We start from the raw sequence: 17,344 nt of genomic DNA, 5'->3' as shown, positions 1-17,344 counted from the left end.
TATATATATATATATATATATATATATATATATATATATATATATATATATACTTACATTTTTCACAGTTCAGTTTGTGTCACATATTGGTTAGGTAACTACATACACTACTAACCATTTTTTCCCCCACTGCAATTAGTTCTTAATGCACCAATCTTTTAAATTCCAAATAAAAACTTTTAAACAGTAGTGTCTTTTGAACAGTAGTGTTTCAACATCATACACCAAACTCATGCATCCAATGATAGCTCAAAAACTGCTCTAGTGGGAAATCAATTATCATCTACAATTTGCAAACCATCTTTAGGGTTTTGTTTACTTTAAGTAATGCAAATTACTTATAATTACACATTTGCAATACTAAGTTTGAGTTTTTTTGTTTAATTGACTGTTAAATACATTTCCTCTCTGCCAGTACAGCCATTCAGAGAGAGAGAATTACTCTAATTACTTTTGGAAAATAGAGACCTTAAAATTCATACAGTTTTAATATTTATATTTTTAGAGGTATCATTAAACATGAGAACTGAACCATGAGGAATAATTTTTTTCTTTGCAGGAACTGTTTTACCCCTAGTGTGTTCATACCCTGCTGAATCACTATAGAGTCCAGACGAAGTTTCATCTCCGCTCTCTCCACAATTCTCTCCTCCACTGTGTTGTCTGTGATCAACCTGAACACTTTTACTGGTTTCCTCTGTCCAATACGGTGAGCACGGTCCTAAAATACAGTACACGGCACAACAACCATTTAAGACAACACTCATAAAGAAAGTTGGCATCTCTCTGAGGCTCACAATCATAAAATTTAGTGAGCTTGGTTTTGTAGTTTTGTGTGTGTGTGTGCAGTGTTTCTCACCATGGCCTGCAGGTCCACCTGTGGGTTCCAGTCCGAGTCGTAGAGAATCACCACATCAGCTGTAGCCAAATTAATCCCCAGCCCACCTGCCCGTGTGCTCAGCATGAAGATAAATTTACTGCTGTTTGGGGCATTAAAAGCATCTATGGCTTGCTAATGGACAACAACAGAGATTGGAAAAGACATGAAAAGAGAAAGACAGCATTTAAGAGAGACATAAATTATTTATTTGAACCACTTATATAATTATAATTCATATGGTTTACTTATCATTAGTAGTCAATCAGTGTGGTCAGTGGCCGATTTACATATAAATAAAGCAATTTGTGTATAAAACTGATTTTTACATATACAACAAATTTACCTAGATATAATGAATGAAATCAAACAGATTCGTATAACAATATTTACTTAAAATTCACTAAAAACATTAAAAACAGACAAACTGGTTGTTAGATTTGAAATTGATACAAGAAGAAACTGACACTTTTAATTTGCTTATATATTATTTGCTAATAAGCTTATGAGTGTGTCTAACATGTAACCACCAAGTTTGCATTCACCCCAGAACTGATCAGCGGTTTCCATGACTACCAGGTTGTATAATCAGTGTGTTTATATAAACTCTGCTGAGATTCCACATGAAGTATCTGTACGAGTCTCATAATTTCATAAGGCCTGTTGAATCACTCCTTTATACCACATGGTATTTAGAGATGGGAATCGTGATGTATTGACTGAGATTCTGTCCTTTCTTTAACATTTGAAAAGATACTATGGCAAAGTTATTGCTTTCCTTATTCAAACTGATTTTTTTTTCATGAATATATGGTTGACCTGAAGAATGAAAGCTATATCATACACTTGGAAAATTATGAGCTATATCACCACTTATTGACACTAGGGGTGTGACAATACACTTAGCTCACGAGATGAGACAAAATACAGATACTTGGTTCACTAGACCATGACAATATTTTAATACTATTTTTAAGAAATTTTCAATGACAAAATGTTTGTCTTTTAATTACAAAAAGTAAAACAATGCAGTTGTATTTTGAAATATTTTAACTAATCTAGGGCTGTAACTAATGATTATTTTGGTAATCAAGTAATCTACTGATTGTTTTGACAATTGAGTAATCTGATATTTTTTTAGTAACACAAATAGAGCCGGGCTCACACTACAGGAGTTTTAAAATCCTAACCGATTATGAAATCTGGTTGCAGCACACACATAAGCAGAATCTTTGTAGATTATCTTCCCTCAAATCTTAAACATGCACACACTACAAGATTTTAACATCATGGCGCATCACACAATACAAGATATTATTAAGATTATCATGCCAGAGGGAGCGCCTCACGTGATCTTGTGCAGTAGATCGTCATTGATATTTCAGTGATGTTTACATATGTTAGCTGCTTTCTACACTCACCCGGTACATTCAAAACTGAGGCGATTTCACTCCAGCGCTTCTCTTAGCCACTCCTTACGGGTGTGATACGTTTTCAACACATTATACAAACAGTCGTGTTACTATAAAACGTCAAGAAGCAGTTTCCTCCGTCTCCACAATCTGTCTCCACTATCCAACGGGGTCGTACAGCATATGTTTTGTGGTCGCGCATTGGCTATTGTGAAAGTACTGACGTAATCATAAAGCCGTCATCATCCCGATTTAAATCCTAAATATCAAACATGTTTGATATGATTGGTGCGGCCCTGATTTGTGTGCGAGCAGATCGGGAGGTGCAAGATTCGATTGGTGAACACCTCACATTACCAGATAATCCGCGCCGAACATCGGGACCGATTAAGGGGCTCGACAAGATTTTTGCTCCGATTCTCAGGAGGGGGAAATTGGGGCTAAATCGGGCTAAAAATCTTATAGTGTGAGCTAGGCTTAAGTGAAAACGTCTCTAGGTTACGTATGTACCCATGGTTCCCCGAGGGAACGAGACGCTGCGTCGAGAATCACTTTGGGAACGTCCCTGCGTGACCGCATTCTGAAGCACGTGTAAAATCAGCCCAATGGAGCAGCGAGACGTCATGAGTGGGGTGATGTGAGCACCAGGAAGTATAAAAGCGCATCCGGCAGAGCGCAAGTTAGCTTCGATGAAGTAGCGCCTGCAGGGATGCAGGGAGTATGGCAAAGAGATGCAGCATCTCGTTACATACGTAACCTAGAGACATTCTCCTTCAGGAACTCGAGCTGCGTCGAGAATCGCTTTGGGAACGAGAATACCCACTGCGCCATACTACCAAGTCCCTGCCTGTGTGTGTATCTCATGAGCACATCACGAAGAGAGAACTTGGGAACCTGAGGTAGATGCCAGGTCTAGGTTATAGAAGCGGACAAAAGTGTGCACTGAGGACCAGCCCGCCGCAGCACAAATGTCCTGCAAGGCCACACCCAATTTCGAGGGTGACCTCTGGTGTTATTAGAAGAGCCAGTTCAGTGCCCTGAAGCGGATGACCGGCAGGGAATGACCGACCTGACTGAATTTCGCTCGTCGGAGCTCACTGAGTCCTGAAGCACAGAGGGTGGCAGGGGTATCAGTGAATCTCCGTGAGGGCACTGAGGAGGATCGGGCACTGTATACTGAGGTGTTATCCTTTCCTCCCCAGGTGGGGCTGCCCTCAGGGGCCTGACAATGGTGGCGTCAGGACCACTTAGTCGAGGTCCTCTTTTACAAAATAACCGTCCGCAGATCCGTCTTCGGTCTAGAAGACCCCGACTGAGAGCGTCGCCCCGACCCCCGTTCTTTCTGCAGAGGGGTGCGGGTTGCAATGGTCTGTTTTTGAGACTGGCGGTATGAGGAGCTTGACGGCCATGGGCCTGGGAATGACAAGGGAGGAAACGTTGAAACGCCGCCGTTTGCTTCCTCGCCTGCTGAAACCTCTCGACGACAGTGTTGACTGCATCGCCAAAAAGACCAGAGGGTGAGAGCGGGGCGTCTAGGAGGAAGAATCTGTCCTTATCTTGCATATCAGACAGATTCAACCACAGATGCCACTCCATGGCCACCATTATTGCCATTGAACGGCCGATGGCTCTGGCCGTTTCTTTGGTGGCTCGGAGGGACAAATCTGTGGCCCGACGCAGTTCGGCTATCACGTCGGATTCCTCCTCCTCCCTGTCATCCAGGTCCCTGAGCAGGTCAGCCTGGTATGCTTGTAACACTGCCATGGTGTGCAAACATGTGCCAGCCTGACCTGCCGCCGTATAAGCTTTCCCAACCAGACTAGATGTCAGCCTAACGGGCCTGGTGGGAAGCTTCGGGGCCTTCAGGGACGACGCTGAAGATGGGGAGAGAAAGCTCGCAAGCGTCTGCTCCACCATTGGCATCGCCCCATATCCCTTCTCATTCAGCCCCACAATGTTGGAATAATTTGAGACTGTGGGGCTGTAGATACGGGATGAATACGGGTTCTCCCACGATCTTGACACCTCGGCATGGAGATCGGGGAAAAATGGAAGGCCTCGTCATGAAGGCTGGGATCTAGCTCTCAGGAAACGCTCATCTAATTTACTTTTAGGACGAGCGTCCTGTTTCTCGGCTGGCCAATCGATATTTAATTTGGCTACAGCACGAGTCACAACCTCCACGAGCTCCTCATATGCGAGGGACTGTGGTGGCGAGTCCACAGTTTCCTCTGTCTCAACACTCATCACATCCACCTCCTCGGAGGAAGATAGATGAAGTGCCTGGCTCTCTCTCCGGGGGGAAGAAAGGCTTCCAATCCCTGAGAGGAAGCCGTGGATCTAGTGGGTGAGGGCCGAGAAAAGGACGAGCCCGTCTCGGATCCCTCTGCTAAATCCACTTGCGATCCCCATGACAACAGTCTACGCTGCGCCTCGGCAACAGCGGGACCTCTGCCAGCGTAATCGCGAGCATGGCCGCTCTCATCAAACACGGCCAGGTGAGAGCGGAGCACGCGCAGCGAGAGCAACACACGGTCATGACAATCAGCTCCCTCTAGAGCTGACCGTGCATGCTCCGCTCCTAAACAAACAACACACAGATCGTGTGTATCCCCCGCTGCCAGATATCGTGGGCAGGGAGGAACACAACGTCTGTAATGCTGTTCGCTCGCCATAGACTTAGACTTTGCTTTTGACATGATTGATATGCTTGTGGCTGACAGACAACAATAAATAGGACTGACACATACACAGAGTGCTACTGAAGAGCAGAAGCTAACTTGCGCTCTGCCGGATGCGCTTTTATACTTCCTGGTGCTCACGTCACCCCGCTCCTGACGTCTCACTGCTCCATTGGGCTGATTTTACACGTGCTTCAGAACGCGGTCACGCAGGGGCATTCCCAAAGTGATTCTCGACGCAGCTCGAGGTCCTGAAGGGGAACCAAGCTTTAGTATGACTATTTATATATAAACTAACGATGAGGCAATAATAACTGACTCAAATAAAATATCAAAACCAAGTAATTACATGGTTTTATTGAACAACACTGTTAAAATACACATTGCAATATGCCTATACATATTATAAACATAACCACCTTTAGTGTCATTATGTATTATAACGAATACAGGCAGAGGGCAGCAACAGCCTGGTGACGTTTCACTTTACAGCATGATTCAACGATGTTTAAATCCATTAACTTTTAATATTTGGGCACATGCAAACTCAGAAACTTTTATTTTGAAATCGTGATGTACAATAAATGGCATATTTAGAAATAGATTGATGTATTCTCCTGAGTTGGCAAAGGTTTATAAATGATTTACGTTACAAATCTAGTGAGATAATGCACACTGTTTTCCCAGATGAACATTAAGCAATTCAAATTCACAGCATATGCATATGCAGAGGAAGAGTTTAGCCCCTATCACACATACAGTCTTTACTGGTAAATCACCGGTAAGTTACCATTAACAGATCATGTGTGAACAGGACCTTTTCAAAAATCCTGATAAATTTGTTCTGGCAATCGTATCGTTCTTATGGCGATGACATGATTACTCTGAGCTGTTTACAAAGCTCCGCTGCTTTTTAATTAGTTTTCCTATATAAATATGCGTTAGATGGACATCTTTGACCATTGCGCCTCGCAGCTTTTTCAACGTGTCACGCTTCTCCATTCATCAGGACTGCGACTCTGCAATTGGATACTATTATGCGCATCTCGTGTTTATAAGAGAAAAAAATTCTGATTGGCTAGTAATGTTAGTTTGGTTGAGAGTGAAAGCTGTGCTCCTCTCATACCATTGGTAGGCGAACGCATGGACTCAAAAGTGATATCAACAAGTTTTTTTTAAATGTAGGATTATTTTTTTCCGCAGCCAAATGCTGCACGCCGGAGATCCAGCATGGTGCCGGAGAACTTTAAGCCCTGCAAACTATATATTAAATATTAAACAATACTAAACAATCTACAAACAGCATGGCCCCAGCTTTTTTCAGCTTTAAAAAGAGTATTATTTACAGTTCATTTTAGCACATGTATATAGGGAAAAACTCTCTATGTATAGTATATATATAATTAAAAAAAAAAAAGTAATATACTTTATTCATTATTTTTTGTTGTTGTTTTGCTATTTACAAAACTCATAATGCGTCTCTTTAACTGAAAATTGTCATTTAAAGAACCAGTCAATAATCACTGATTCACTATTCATAACTGACTCAAAAGAGTCACTTGTTCATGAATCGGTTGAACTACACAGGTTATGCTGATTTTGATTCAATAAAAAAATAATAATAATAATAAGTTAAGAGCCATTTGCTGCATAACATGTATGTGTCTGCATGAAACTATGTATGCATTTTAATGTATGTATGTATGTGCGTGGTTAATGTATGTATGTATACCTCTCTGGCCTGGTGAGGTGTATTGCCATCCAATCTGCAGTACTCAAACCCTCTCCACATGCAATAATCTTCCAGAATATCCAACACACGTGTCATCTGGCTAAATATTAACACTCTGGATCCTGCACACACATATATCCAGGAATGCATTCACAAGCACATGAAAAAATTCATCTTCATTCCAACTAAAAACATGACAAAATATCTATCAATTAAAAGCTAATAAACATATACACTGCTCACCTTGCTCTTGCACTTTAGGCAGAAGTTTATCCAGCACAACCATCTTGCCGCTGTTGGTGACTAAGTGTGTGTCCGTGGTGTATGGGGGACCAGGCTCCGCCCCGTCAAACAGGTACGGATGGTTGCAGCATTTCCGCAGCTGCATCAGAATATTCAAAAGCCGCATCTTATCCATCTTTCCGGCAGAATTCAGGATGTCAATATCCTTCATCAGGATACGTGTGTACCTAGTTAAACCAAGGAAACAAACACTGTGTACGATTTTTTGTATTATTCCAACATAACTGCAAATTGATTTTTTTCCACATATAGAGCTTGTTTAGTAGTTTACATTGCCAAGTACTTCTCTAAACTAGCAACTAGGCAGGATGGTTTACTAGTCTTACTGATGGACAAATTGCTTGCAGTGAAAAAATGTCCAGTTATTCATGCATAAACCTTAGGTCTCTGCTATTTGTGCAATAAAAATTAAGTTATTTTTCTTTTATAAATATCTGTCATGACTGAGATTAGCATCCTTGCAAGAAACACGACTGGTTAGCAGTTATGACCCTAAACTAGTCTAATTATGCAGGGCTGCCTTAAGACAGACTACTGTAGTCATTCAGACAACCCATACACAGATGAGTTAAAAAATTAATACAAATCCGGCTGATAAGCAACAGTGTTTGTTTACAGTATATTTTAGTTTTCACCAGTACGCAGCATACACACTATAAATAATCACTCAAAGTGTTTATCAAACCATATGGCAAGTTTTAAAGCGCCCCCGTGAAAATGAAGAGAGATGTGAGTGATGATTTGTGGAGAAAAATAAGAAATTCCCAGTCTAGTTCTGCAGAATAACACATGCAATATTGATCATTTAGTTGGGTGATCAAAACACAAGACAACAGCCTCTTTTTTTGCTTTTTTCTTACATGATTAGAACAAAATAAAATAACAAAGCCGCAACGCAGCACTTGGTAAATCTAAAAGGTTTTTACCACACAAGTTCTTGTGATATCAATGTTACATTAAAGATTAATGACTCAATATTTTACTGATGGAAAAAAATAAGCATGACGAAAAATTTACAACTCAGTCCATCAAAGTTTTAAATAATTTGCAGCACAACCTGAACCTGTTAATACTTACAGTCTTATGTTTTACGCAGATAACAAAAGCACATCAGCATTTACATCTTCGAGTGGTCAGAAACTGTCCCTGCCTGCCTCTGAGTGTTGCTTCAGTGATAGGATTACAATGCATCTAGTAAATTTACACTTGACTTTTAATGTGGTCAAGTGCAATGCCATACACACTATAAATAATCACTCAAAGTGTTTATCAAACCATATGGCAAGTTTTAAAGCGCCCCCGTGAAAATGAAGAGAGATGTGAGTGATGATTTGTGGAGAAAAATAAGAAATTCCCAGTCTAGTTCTGCAGAATAACACATGCAATATTGATCATTTAGTCGGGTGATCAAAACACAAGACAACAGCCTCTTTTTTTGCTTTTTTCTTACATGATTAGAACAAAATAAAATAACAAAGCCGCAACGCAGCACTTGGTAAATCTAAAAGGTTTTTACCACACAAGTTCTTGTGATATCAATGTTACATTAAAGATTAATGACTCAATATTTTACTGATGGAAAAAAATAAGCATGACGAAAAATTTACAACTCAGTCCATCAAAGTTTTAAATAATTTGCAGCACAACCTGAACCTGTTAATACTTACAGTCTTATGTTTTACGCAGATAACAAAAGCACATCAGCATTTACATCTTCGAGTGGTCAGAAACTGTCCCTGCCTGCCTCTGAGTGTTGCTTCAGTGATAGGATTACAATGCATCTAGTAAATTTACACTTGACTTTTAATGTGGTCAAGTGCAATGCGACTGTGATCCAGTATCTGAAAGGCAAAATAATGTTCTTTTTAGCAACATCATATGACCCCTTTAAAGTCTTTACTGTCACTTTTGATAAATTTACAGCCTCCTTGCTAAATAAAAGTATTGATTTCACACACACACACACACACACACATATATATACATAACTGGCCCCAAATTTTAAACAGTACTGTAGAATCAAGAAAATTTAAATTCAACTAAAAACAATCTGAAGCCATTTTTTCCCAGTCTCTTTGCTGATTTGATGATAAACTTTGTTTTATAATCTAAGGTGAAGACTTCTTTAAACACACAACACATTTGCACACAAACTTCCAACACAACTGTGACAGATACAGCAACATAACGTGTAGGTGGAGATAAAACAGCCTGCAATATTTCAAAAAGTATGACTCACACTGGCAGAGTTGAACACATCAGGCAGCAGAAAGTTCAAAAGCGACCAGAGCTCATGTAGATTATTCTGCAGTGGGGTACCAGTCAACAACAGACGATTGGTCGTCTTAAACTCACGCACAATCTCTGACAACTGTGAGCCGGAGATAAGAGAGAGAGAGACAGCAAGACAGAAAAACACAGAAAAGATGGCTCTGAAGTCTTTTCCACTATATAGGATCATTAAATCATCTCAGAAGTGTTATGAGACGTACTGCTCTGCTTTTTAGTTACTCTTGTATTAATTGGTTCTCATCAAATGTTTGTCTGGGTTCGAATACCTTTGATTTCTCGTTTTTGATGCGATGGGCCTCATCGATAACCAGATAGCGCCAGTTAAACTTCTTAAAGACAGATTTCTCCCGAATCACCATCTCGTATGATGTCACGCACACATCCCATTCACCGGGCATCATCACATCACGTATGAACGCTGCCTAAAAACATGCACATACTAATTAGAACTGATTAATTATTACACAAGCATTTTGACAGACCTGCTGGTAGGATGAAAGTGGGTAGAAAGGCAAAAGAACAAAGTAAAGCTTGAGAAAAAAAGAAGGACTTGAGCAGCCTTACTCTTTCATCTTTATTCCCGATGAGACAGACGGCCTTCAGGGTGGGCACCCAGCGTTTGAATTCATTCATCCAGTTATGCAGGGTAGATTTGGGCACTAGGACCATGTGGGGGCCGGGAATGTTCCTATAGTGCTTAAGGTAGCCTAGCAACGCAATTGTCTGCAGGGTCTTACCCAGACCCTGAACCAATCAGAACACAGAAATCCAGTGAGTCACAGTCTATGACATCAACAAGACCCAGAAAAATCACAGTCTCACTGAAGCCTCTGAAAAGATGCTGTAGCCGTGTTTTCATTGTCATGAATCTGTGTGGTTCTGCAATGACGCATATTCAGACTATTTCTGAACATGTAGGCATTCAACTAAGGATTAAATCATATATAGTTGCTTTTAAGCAGACCTGCCACTATGAACATGCTGTATTTCAGTGTGCTGAGCTTTATTTTAAAACATTAGAGAGAGATTGGGGTTTTACCATCTCATCAGCCAGGATGCCATTGATGCCGTTCTCATACAGAGAAATCATCCAGTTCAGGCCTCGGATTTGATAATCTCTCAAAGCTCCATTCTTAACATCTGTCAATGAATCAAAAAATTAGAAATTTCACACTTCACCTTTAAAGCAGTGTTTCCCAAAAATGTTGACTCCAAGGCCCATCATTGTTTGCAACAAGGATTAAGGATAAAGATTTTTTTTTTCTTTTATATTTTTTATTCACAATTTCTACCTGATAAAATATTTTGGAGCTTGGCATAACTAGAAAAAAAGTAAACTCATTATAAAAACTGACCATAAAGTTAATAATATTAAATAATAATATAATAATAATAATATTTTATTAATTTACATGATTTTTTTAGATCATGTTAATGTCTATTTCATATAACCAGGTTTTCAAAGAAAGTGTAAATCCTAGTTCTTCTAAGGAAAAAAAGTTGAGTGCGTGAATTAAAAGAAAAGTTTTTTTAGTTGTTTTGGCTTATTTTAATGCTTGTTTTGTTTAATTTGAAATAATTTTAAGTCATTTTGAGACCCCTTGGAATTTTGCTGAGGCCCCCTAGTGGGCCCCAAGTACCCTGGTTGAGGACCACTGCTGTTAAGAAATTTACTTACTCTCAATTGGTTTCAAACCTGTATGCTGTTATTTTTTTCTGTGGAATACAAAATTAGATTTTTTTTTTTTTTTAAAGAACCTTTATCATAAAAAAAACATGTAGTGACTACGAACTGTCAAGATCCAGAAAGAACAAAAAAAAGCACTGAAATAACTATAAAAGTAGCCCATATGACTATATTCAGATACTTCTGAAGTCATATGATAGCTTTGTGTGGGGAACAGGCCAAAATTATGTCATATGTCAGTTTTTTGGATGTCAGTAACATCAAATGGTAATTATTCTTGCTTGTCTCGTAACTAAATGTCATGTCAACTAAATTGCACCATATTAAAAGTTCTATATAAAGATTCTTCAAAATAGTCTTTTTGTGTTTCATGGAAAAAATAGCAGCATATGGGTTTTAAATGACATGGGGGTGAGTAAATAATCACAGCCTTTTTTTTTTAAATAACCAATATAATAATGTATCAACATGAATTACTATTTGTATTTAAAACAGTGTGAGACTCATTAATAAACAGAAACAGACTGACTGTTCATAAAAACATTGATTCATACATGAGGGTGACTCCTCAAAACGAACAAGAACATTAGCTGCCTTCCTGCTCTCGGATAAGAGTTCCTCATCCTCCTCCTGCTCTGTTCGACGATGGCGGTTACTGGAACGCACAAAGACGGGCCAGAAATAAATCAAACCAAATCACACATGTCTGACCAACAGCTTTGGGAATAATCGCTAACCCCATGCATCTGAATGTGTGAGCATGCATGTCTGTGTATGTGTGTCTGACTCACTCTCCGACAGACAGCAGATTCTGTTTCTCATCCAGCTTGATTCGAGGTCTCCCCACCTTCACCTTCAGAGGTGAGGTGGGGGATTTCTGACTGGCAGGCTGAATGAAATGAGCGAACAGCTCAGTCTGCTTCAGCAGGAACTCAAACCTGTTTGCACGGTCTGTTTTCTATAGGCAAGGGAGAGACAAAGATTTTTGAGTAAATTATGATTATAAATGATTACTTCAAATTCTTTAAAAACTATTTTAACTTCATAAAGTTTTGTTTTAAAAAAAAACAAATGTTCACATATGTTGTTTTTTTAAATCGATTGATGGATTTTACATTATTTGTATTCTATCAGTTAAAACGAATTTCAAATTCTGCCAAAAGTGACCTAAACTGTGCCTGAAACCTAACAAATGCTGAATTCACAAGCAGTATATGAAAGTAGGAAGGCATCAAGCATGTCTGAATTCAGTGTTTGATTAATATCTAGTAAATTCCTTCATCTAGTAGGTTTCACCTCCATCTCTGGTTGGTTTTGAGGGTTGGTAGTGCAAACCTCATTCTCACCTGTGAGTAACACTGGCTTACACCTCAATGTATTTAAAAACCTGTTGGCACAACATTAACCATTAAAAGTGTAATGAAAGCTCACTCTTTTTTCCTCATACTCAGGGTCAACCAAGCTCTCCTTCACAGCTGCTTTAGGAGGAGGGTCCAGGAGAAATGGTGGGTCTTCCTAGAAACACAAATCAAAGACACACATTAGATACCAATACATGCAGACAATATATGCATTGTAACAACTATTCAATCCCAGGTGCTGTGACAGATGCATGTGCTGTTTAATGCGTCAGACACATGTTTTCCTCCATGCATAACTTTCATCAGGCAAATATTTCCACTTTGTCCTCATCTTGACAGCCAGCAAGTTTCCATTAAACTTCACATACTTCACTGAATACGTGCCAGCGCATATACATATGAAACAGATGGATTTATTTAGAAAAAGATCATAATTTTGCTAAAATATTTATTGTTGGACATTAAATTTAGCTCAAAAAAATTAATTAGATATAAACATATTAAAACAGTGGCAGTCCTTCTATTTCATTCAGTTTACACAGATGCATATAATCTGATCTCCAATCACATATATATAACCAATCAAGATAAGAGGTAACAATTTAGACCCATCCGCTTTCAGTATCACATTAGTGTGTCACCAGAACTTTTATGGATGAAAAGCAAATTATTGAAGGATCTGAAAACAAGTGAGACTGAACAAAAGGTTAATATTTAAATTGTTTCATTATGAAATAGTGTATAAATAGTTAAATAAATGTCACTGTATATGGTGCTGCAATATTTGTCCTGCTATTGTGTTGGTAATCGAATAGATAAAGAGTCATTAATTATCAAGACTATTAGATAAATATCAAGGGAATATCATTTCTGTACGGAAGCATAATTAATAGTAAATATATAAACATCAATCCTGCTGCAATAATTTATTGGCTCGGTCAATATTGATCTACATTTCAGCCTCTAACAGGCCACCACCGAGAAATGACAGTAACGTGTTACTATGTCCATGAGGAATAAATGTGTGATTTCTTATAATTTAGTTATATTAAATTCTGCTTTACAGCTGTATGTACACAGGTGTTTTTGTTTTATAATATAATGGTCACAAATTAAAACCTTTCACATATAGATAAATTTACTATTTATTTTTATAACCTGCAGTTTGCAGGTTGTCTAGAGCAGTGTTTCTCAACCCCTAGTGGTCCTTGACATAAGGCCAGGGGGTCCGTATAAAGTATGATTTTTTTTGTATAAATTTTGTATATTTTGGCATGACATGTTCCCATGAAAGAAAAATCCAATATAGCTTATGATATGGCCAAATACTGGACAAGTCAGCTAACTTGAATTATACTTGACTGCACTTGGTCCTCACAAAGACACAAATGATACGAGTCAATTTTGTTCTGGGGGTCCTTGAGGATGGTTCTGAATTGGACTGGGGTCCGGTACGCCAAAAGGTTGAGATTCACTGGTCTAGAGGACAACATGATGACAGAATGTGGAACACCATGTATTTTTGTTTTGTTTTGTTTCCAAAAAATACAGATATAAATTGGCTATTTTTATCCAGTTAAACAAAGCTACAGCCTTACTTCACCTGTAACTTCAGCGTAAAGTGTCTTCATTAGAGCGACGCACCACCAAAGAGTGAAAGGGAGGGATCCCATTAAACCAGTGTTATGCTAGCTGTCACTGTTCTAGACTGTTAGTTCTGCCCCTGGATATAGTCCAATCAGCGTCAAGTCACGTTCTGTGGACTATTTGGAGTATTGTATCTTGAATTTGATAAAACAATTATCTTTATTTAAAATGTTTCAAGTCTTAATCTTTTTCCTTTTGTTATACTGGGATAAATCATAATGGGATGTATGCTAAAGTTGTTGGACGTGGTTCTCTACCTAGAAATGTTTCCACCAGCCGCCACTGGAGTAGAGTCACAATAACAAGTTACAGCAAACATGCGTTACAACAGGTTGCCATGGTAACCATTATTGCTTCTCCTGTACATTCCAAATAAATCACTATAAGATCCCGACGTTTCTTATATTACTATTATTACGCCAGTGGTGGCATACACGGTATCACAATTTTATTCTAGTAACAATAACTGTACTAGTTATGCTATTTTAGCAGAAGCTATGGCTACCATTGTAACTTTTTAGGCGATGTGTTACAAATCTTACATCATAATCACAAAAGTATGACAATAAATAACAATACAAATTGATTACAAGCGATTTCTGTAAACGCAGCAATACGAACAACAATATGTGACCAGTCATGTAATATAATGTTTAAATCGCTTATTAAAACGACTCTTTTTGGTAACTAAAAGTTGGACCCCGGCCTTAAACTGCTTATAGTGACAAAAGATCAATCCTCTCACTGGCCCAGGCTTATATAAGCTCAAATAAAGCCAGATTGGCATCAGAGTCATTTCAGCTCAGAGTAACAGTGAGTATGTTTATTTACGCATGTCTGCATATAGTTGTTGATGTTGATTAGACAGATTTGCACGCGTTCCGTCTGTGGCTGCATGAACAGTGGCGCAACTCTGCTCCGACCGCAGACGGAACGCATGCAAATCTGTCAAAGCCACAAAAACATGCTCTGAAGCACTGAGTAATAAACATCTAAAGCTCTGCAGATGTGAACTGAACTCCGCCTTCCCGCCATGTTCCGTTCCCCCCAAACGCAGATGAACTGGAAACTTCTGCATCCTGCTTTTCATGTCCGTCTGCAAACACATTCTGTACTTCTCTCTTTCGCTTTACCTCTTCTGCCTCCCGAGAAGTAGACGGTAGCTCTTCGTCCGACATGTTGGTTATTGTGCGAAGGTTTTCATGAGTTACTGGTGACTGGCGATGTGTTACAAATCTTACATCATAATCACAAAAGTATGACAATAAATAACAATACAAATTGATTACAAGCGATTTCTGTAAACGCAGCAATACGAACAACAATATGAAGTGTGACCAGTCATGTAATATAATGTTTAAATCGCTTATTAAAACGACTCTTTTTAGTAACTAAAAGTTGGACCCCGGCCTTAAACTGCTTATAGTGACAAAAGATCAATCCTCTCACTGGCCCAGGCTTATATAAGCTCAAATAAAGCCAGATTGGCATCAGAGTCATTTCAGCTCAGAGTAACAGTGAGTATGTTTATTTACGCATGTCTGCATATAGTTGTTGATGTTGATTAGACAGATTTGCACGCGTTCCGTCTGTGGCTGCATGAACAGTGGCGCAACTCTGCTCCGACCGCAGACGGAACGCATGCAAATCTGTCAAAGCCACAAAAACATGCTCTGAAGCACTGAGTAATAAACATCTAAAGCTCTGCAGATGTGAACTGAACTCCGCCTTCCCGCCATGTTCCGTTCCCCCCAAACGCAGATGAACTGGAAACTTCTGCATCCTGCTTTTCATGTCCGTCTGCAAACACATTCTGTACTTCTCTCTTTCGCTTTACCTCTTCTGCCTCCGCGTGCGCCTCCCGAGAAGTAGACGGTAGCTCTTCGTCCGACATGTTGGTTATTGTGCGAAGGTTTTCATGAGTTACTGGTGACTAGACAGTAAGTTATAAAGCATAATTTTGGCGTATGCGTCATGACAGGACCGTACAATCACGGCGCGCGCGCACGCCCCTTTCAGAGCTTCATATCAAATCTCGCGAGAACAGAGTGATCCATAGTCACTTTCAGAGCTGTTCTCTAGATCTCGCGATATTATCAAATGCTCAAAAATGGGCAACTGTCAAACATCAAACACTGAGACACAAGGCAGAAAGATCAAATGTATCATAATGTTTTCGTTTTAATGCCCTGATATTGTAAGATTATAATTGATCTATTATTAAAAACGGGACAATACATTGTGTGTTTTTGTTTGTTGTGGGTTCCATAAACTATTATTATGATTAATGATTATTATGATGTCGGGTCAAATGACCCTAACTGATTTTAATACAGTTCTCTAAAAACAAAACAAATGAGAACATAATAAATAAATTAAAACTATATTTAACAAACATTTTTAAAATTTCTAATTGTATTTAATATTTTCATTTTCACAAACTGTGAATATACTGTATACCAGTGGTTTTCAGCCTCTCTTACTCCAAGGACCCCCACTGTCCTCATGACTTTTCAAGTTGTTTGTGATTTAATGGATCAGCTTTACTCACAATTTCTAGTATATCCATTTTTTTTCAAGACATTATGAAACCTTGGCTCTTCTAAGAAAAAACCTTTTGAGGGGGTGAATTAAAATATCTTTATAAATATATTTGCTTATTTTTAATGCTTGTTGTCTACCATTTTATGTTATCTTGAGACCCCCTATAGTGGGCCCCAGCTCTCTGGTTTAGAACAAACCAACTTTAAAAAAAAATTCAAATGTTATTTTATGTTTGTGCTTTTGGATGTTGGTTTTATACACACAATCATAAAAGGTGGTAATATTAATATTATTTATTTATTTATATATACATTTTATGTTATCTTGAGACCCCCTATAGTGGGCCCCAGCTCTCTGGTTTAGAACAAACCAACTTTAAAAAAAAATTCAAATGTTATTTTATGTTTGTGCTTTTGGATGTTGGTTTTATACACACAATCATAAAAGGTGGTAATATTAATATTATTTATTTATTTATATATTTTTTTTTTTGGGCCAATAAAGTATTTTGATATAGATATTGGTCACTAGATGGCACACAGACACCACAAAATTTCCTCATGCAGCACAATCTGCTACTTCCCATAATGTGCAGATAGGAAAAATGGTGTTTTACCTAAAAAAAATATTTGTAGGACAGATTTTGGTGGCATGCATAACAAATCATTGTTAAAATGAACAAAAGTTTAAAATAATTCCCCATTTTTCATTTCCCTGTCTCCTCCTTTCTTTCTCTGAGGCTCCAACAACAGATGGCCTAGTAAACCAGTTAAAATTCCACTCACAGCATTTTCCAAACTGACCTTGG

At 38.6% G+C, this 17,344-nt stretch overlaps 1 protein-coding gene across 1 annotated transcript in view; it reads right to left on the bottom strand.

Annotated features, from left to right (window-relative positions):
- LOC107557097 (SWI/SNF-related matrix-associated actin-dependent regulator of chromatin subfamily A member 5-like) overlaps window positions 1-16,000 on the bottom strand; it is a 25,561-nt gene extending 9,561 nt beyond the window's left edge. The window contains exons 1-13 of the mRNA XM_016240422.1: window positions 15,830-16,000; window positions 12,416-12,499; window positions 11,776-11,942; window positions 11,539-11,639; window positions 10,337-10,437; window positions 9,862-10,041; window positions 9,564-9,719; window positions 9,245-9,376; window positions 8,800-8,846; window positions 6,946-7,172; window positions 6,703-6,824; window positions 860-1,012; window positions 589-721 (exon numbers count right to left, since the gene is read on the bottom strand). Of these exons, the coding sequence (XP_016095908.1) occupies window positions 589-721; window positions 860-1,012; window positions 6,703-6,824; window positions 6,946-7,172; window positions 8,800-8,846; window positions 9,245-9,376; window positions 9,564-9,719; window positions 9,862-10,041; window positions 10,337-10,437; window positions 11,539-11,639; window positions 11,776-11,942; window positions 12,416-12,499; window positions 15,830-15,886 (1,660 nt within the window). The 5' untranslated portion in view covers window positions 15,887-16,000. The remainder of the gene's footprint in view (window positions 1-588; window positions 722-859; window positions 1,013-6,702; window positions 6,825-6,945; window positions 7,173-8,799; window positions 8,847-9,244; window positions 9,377-9,563; window positions 9,720-9,861; window positions 10,042-10,336; window positions 10,438-11,538; window positions 11,640-11,775; window positions 11,943-12,415; window positions 12,500-15,829) is intronic.
- Between the last annotated feature and the right edge of the window lie 1,344 nt (window positions 16,001-17,344).

The sequence above is a fragment of the Sinocyclocheilus grahami genome, unplaced genomic scaffold (assembly GCF_001515645.1).
Source record: "Sinocyclocheilus grahami isolate Dianchi unplaced genomic scaffold, SAMN03320097.WGS_v1.1 scaffold589.1, whole genome shotgun sequence".
NCBI lineage: Eukaryota > Metazoa > Chordata > Actinopteri > Cypriniformes > Cyprinidae > Sinocyclocheilus > Sinocyclocheilus grahami.
The sequence above is the reverse complement of the archived record's forward strand: the minus strand, read 5'-3'. Positions and strand labels throughout refer to the sequence as shown.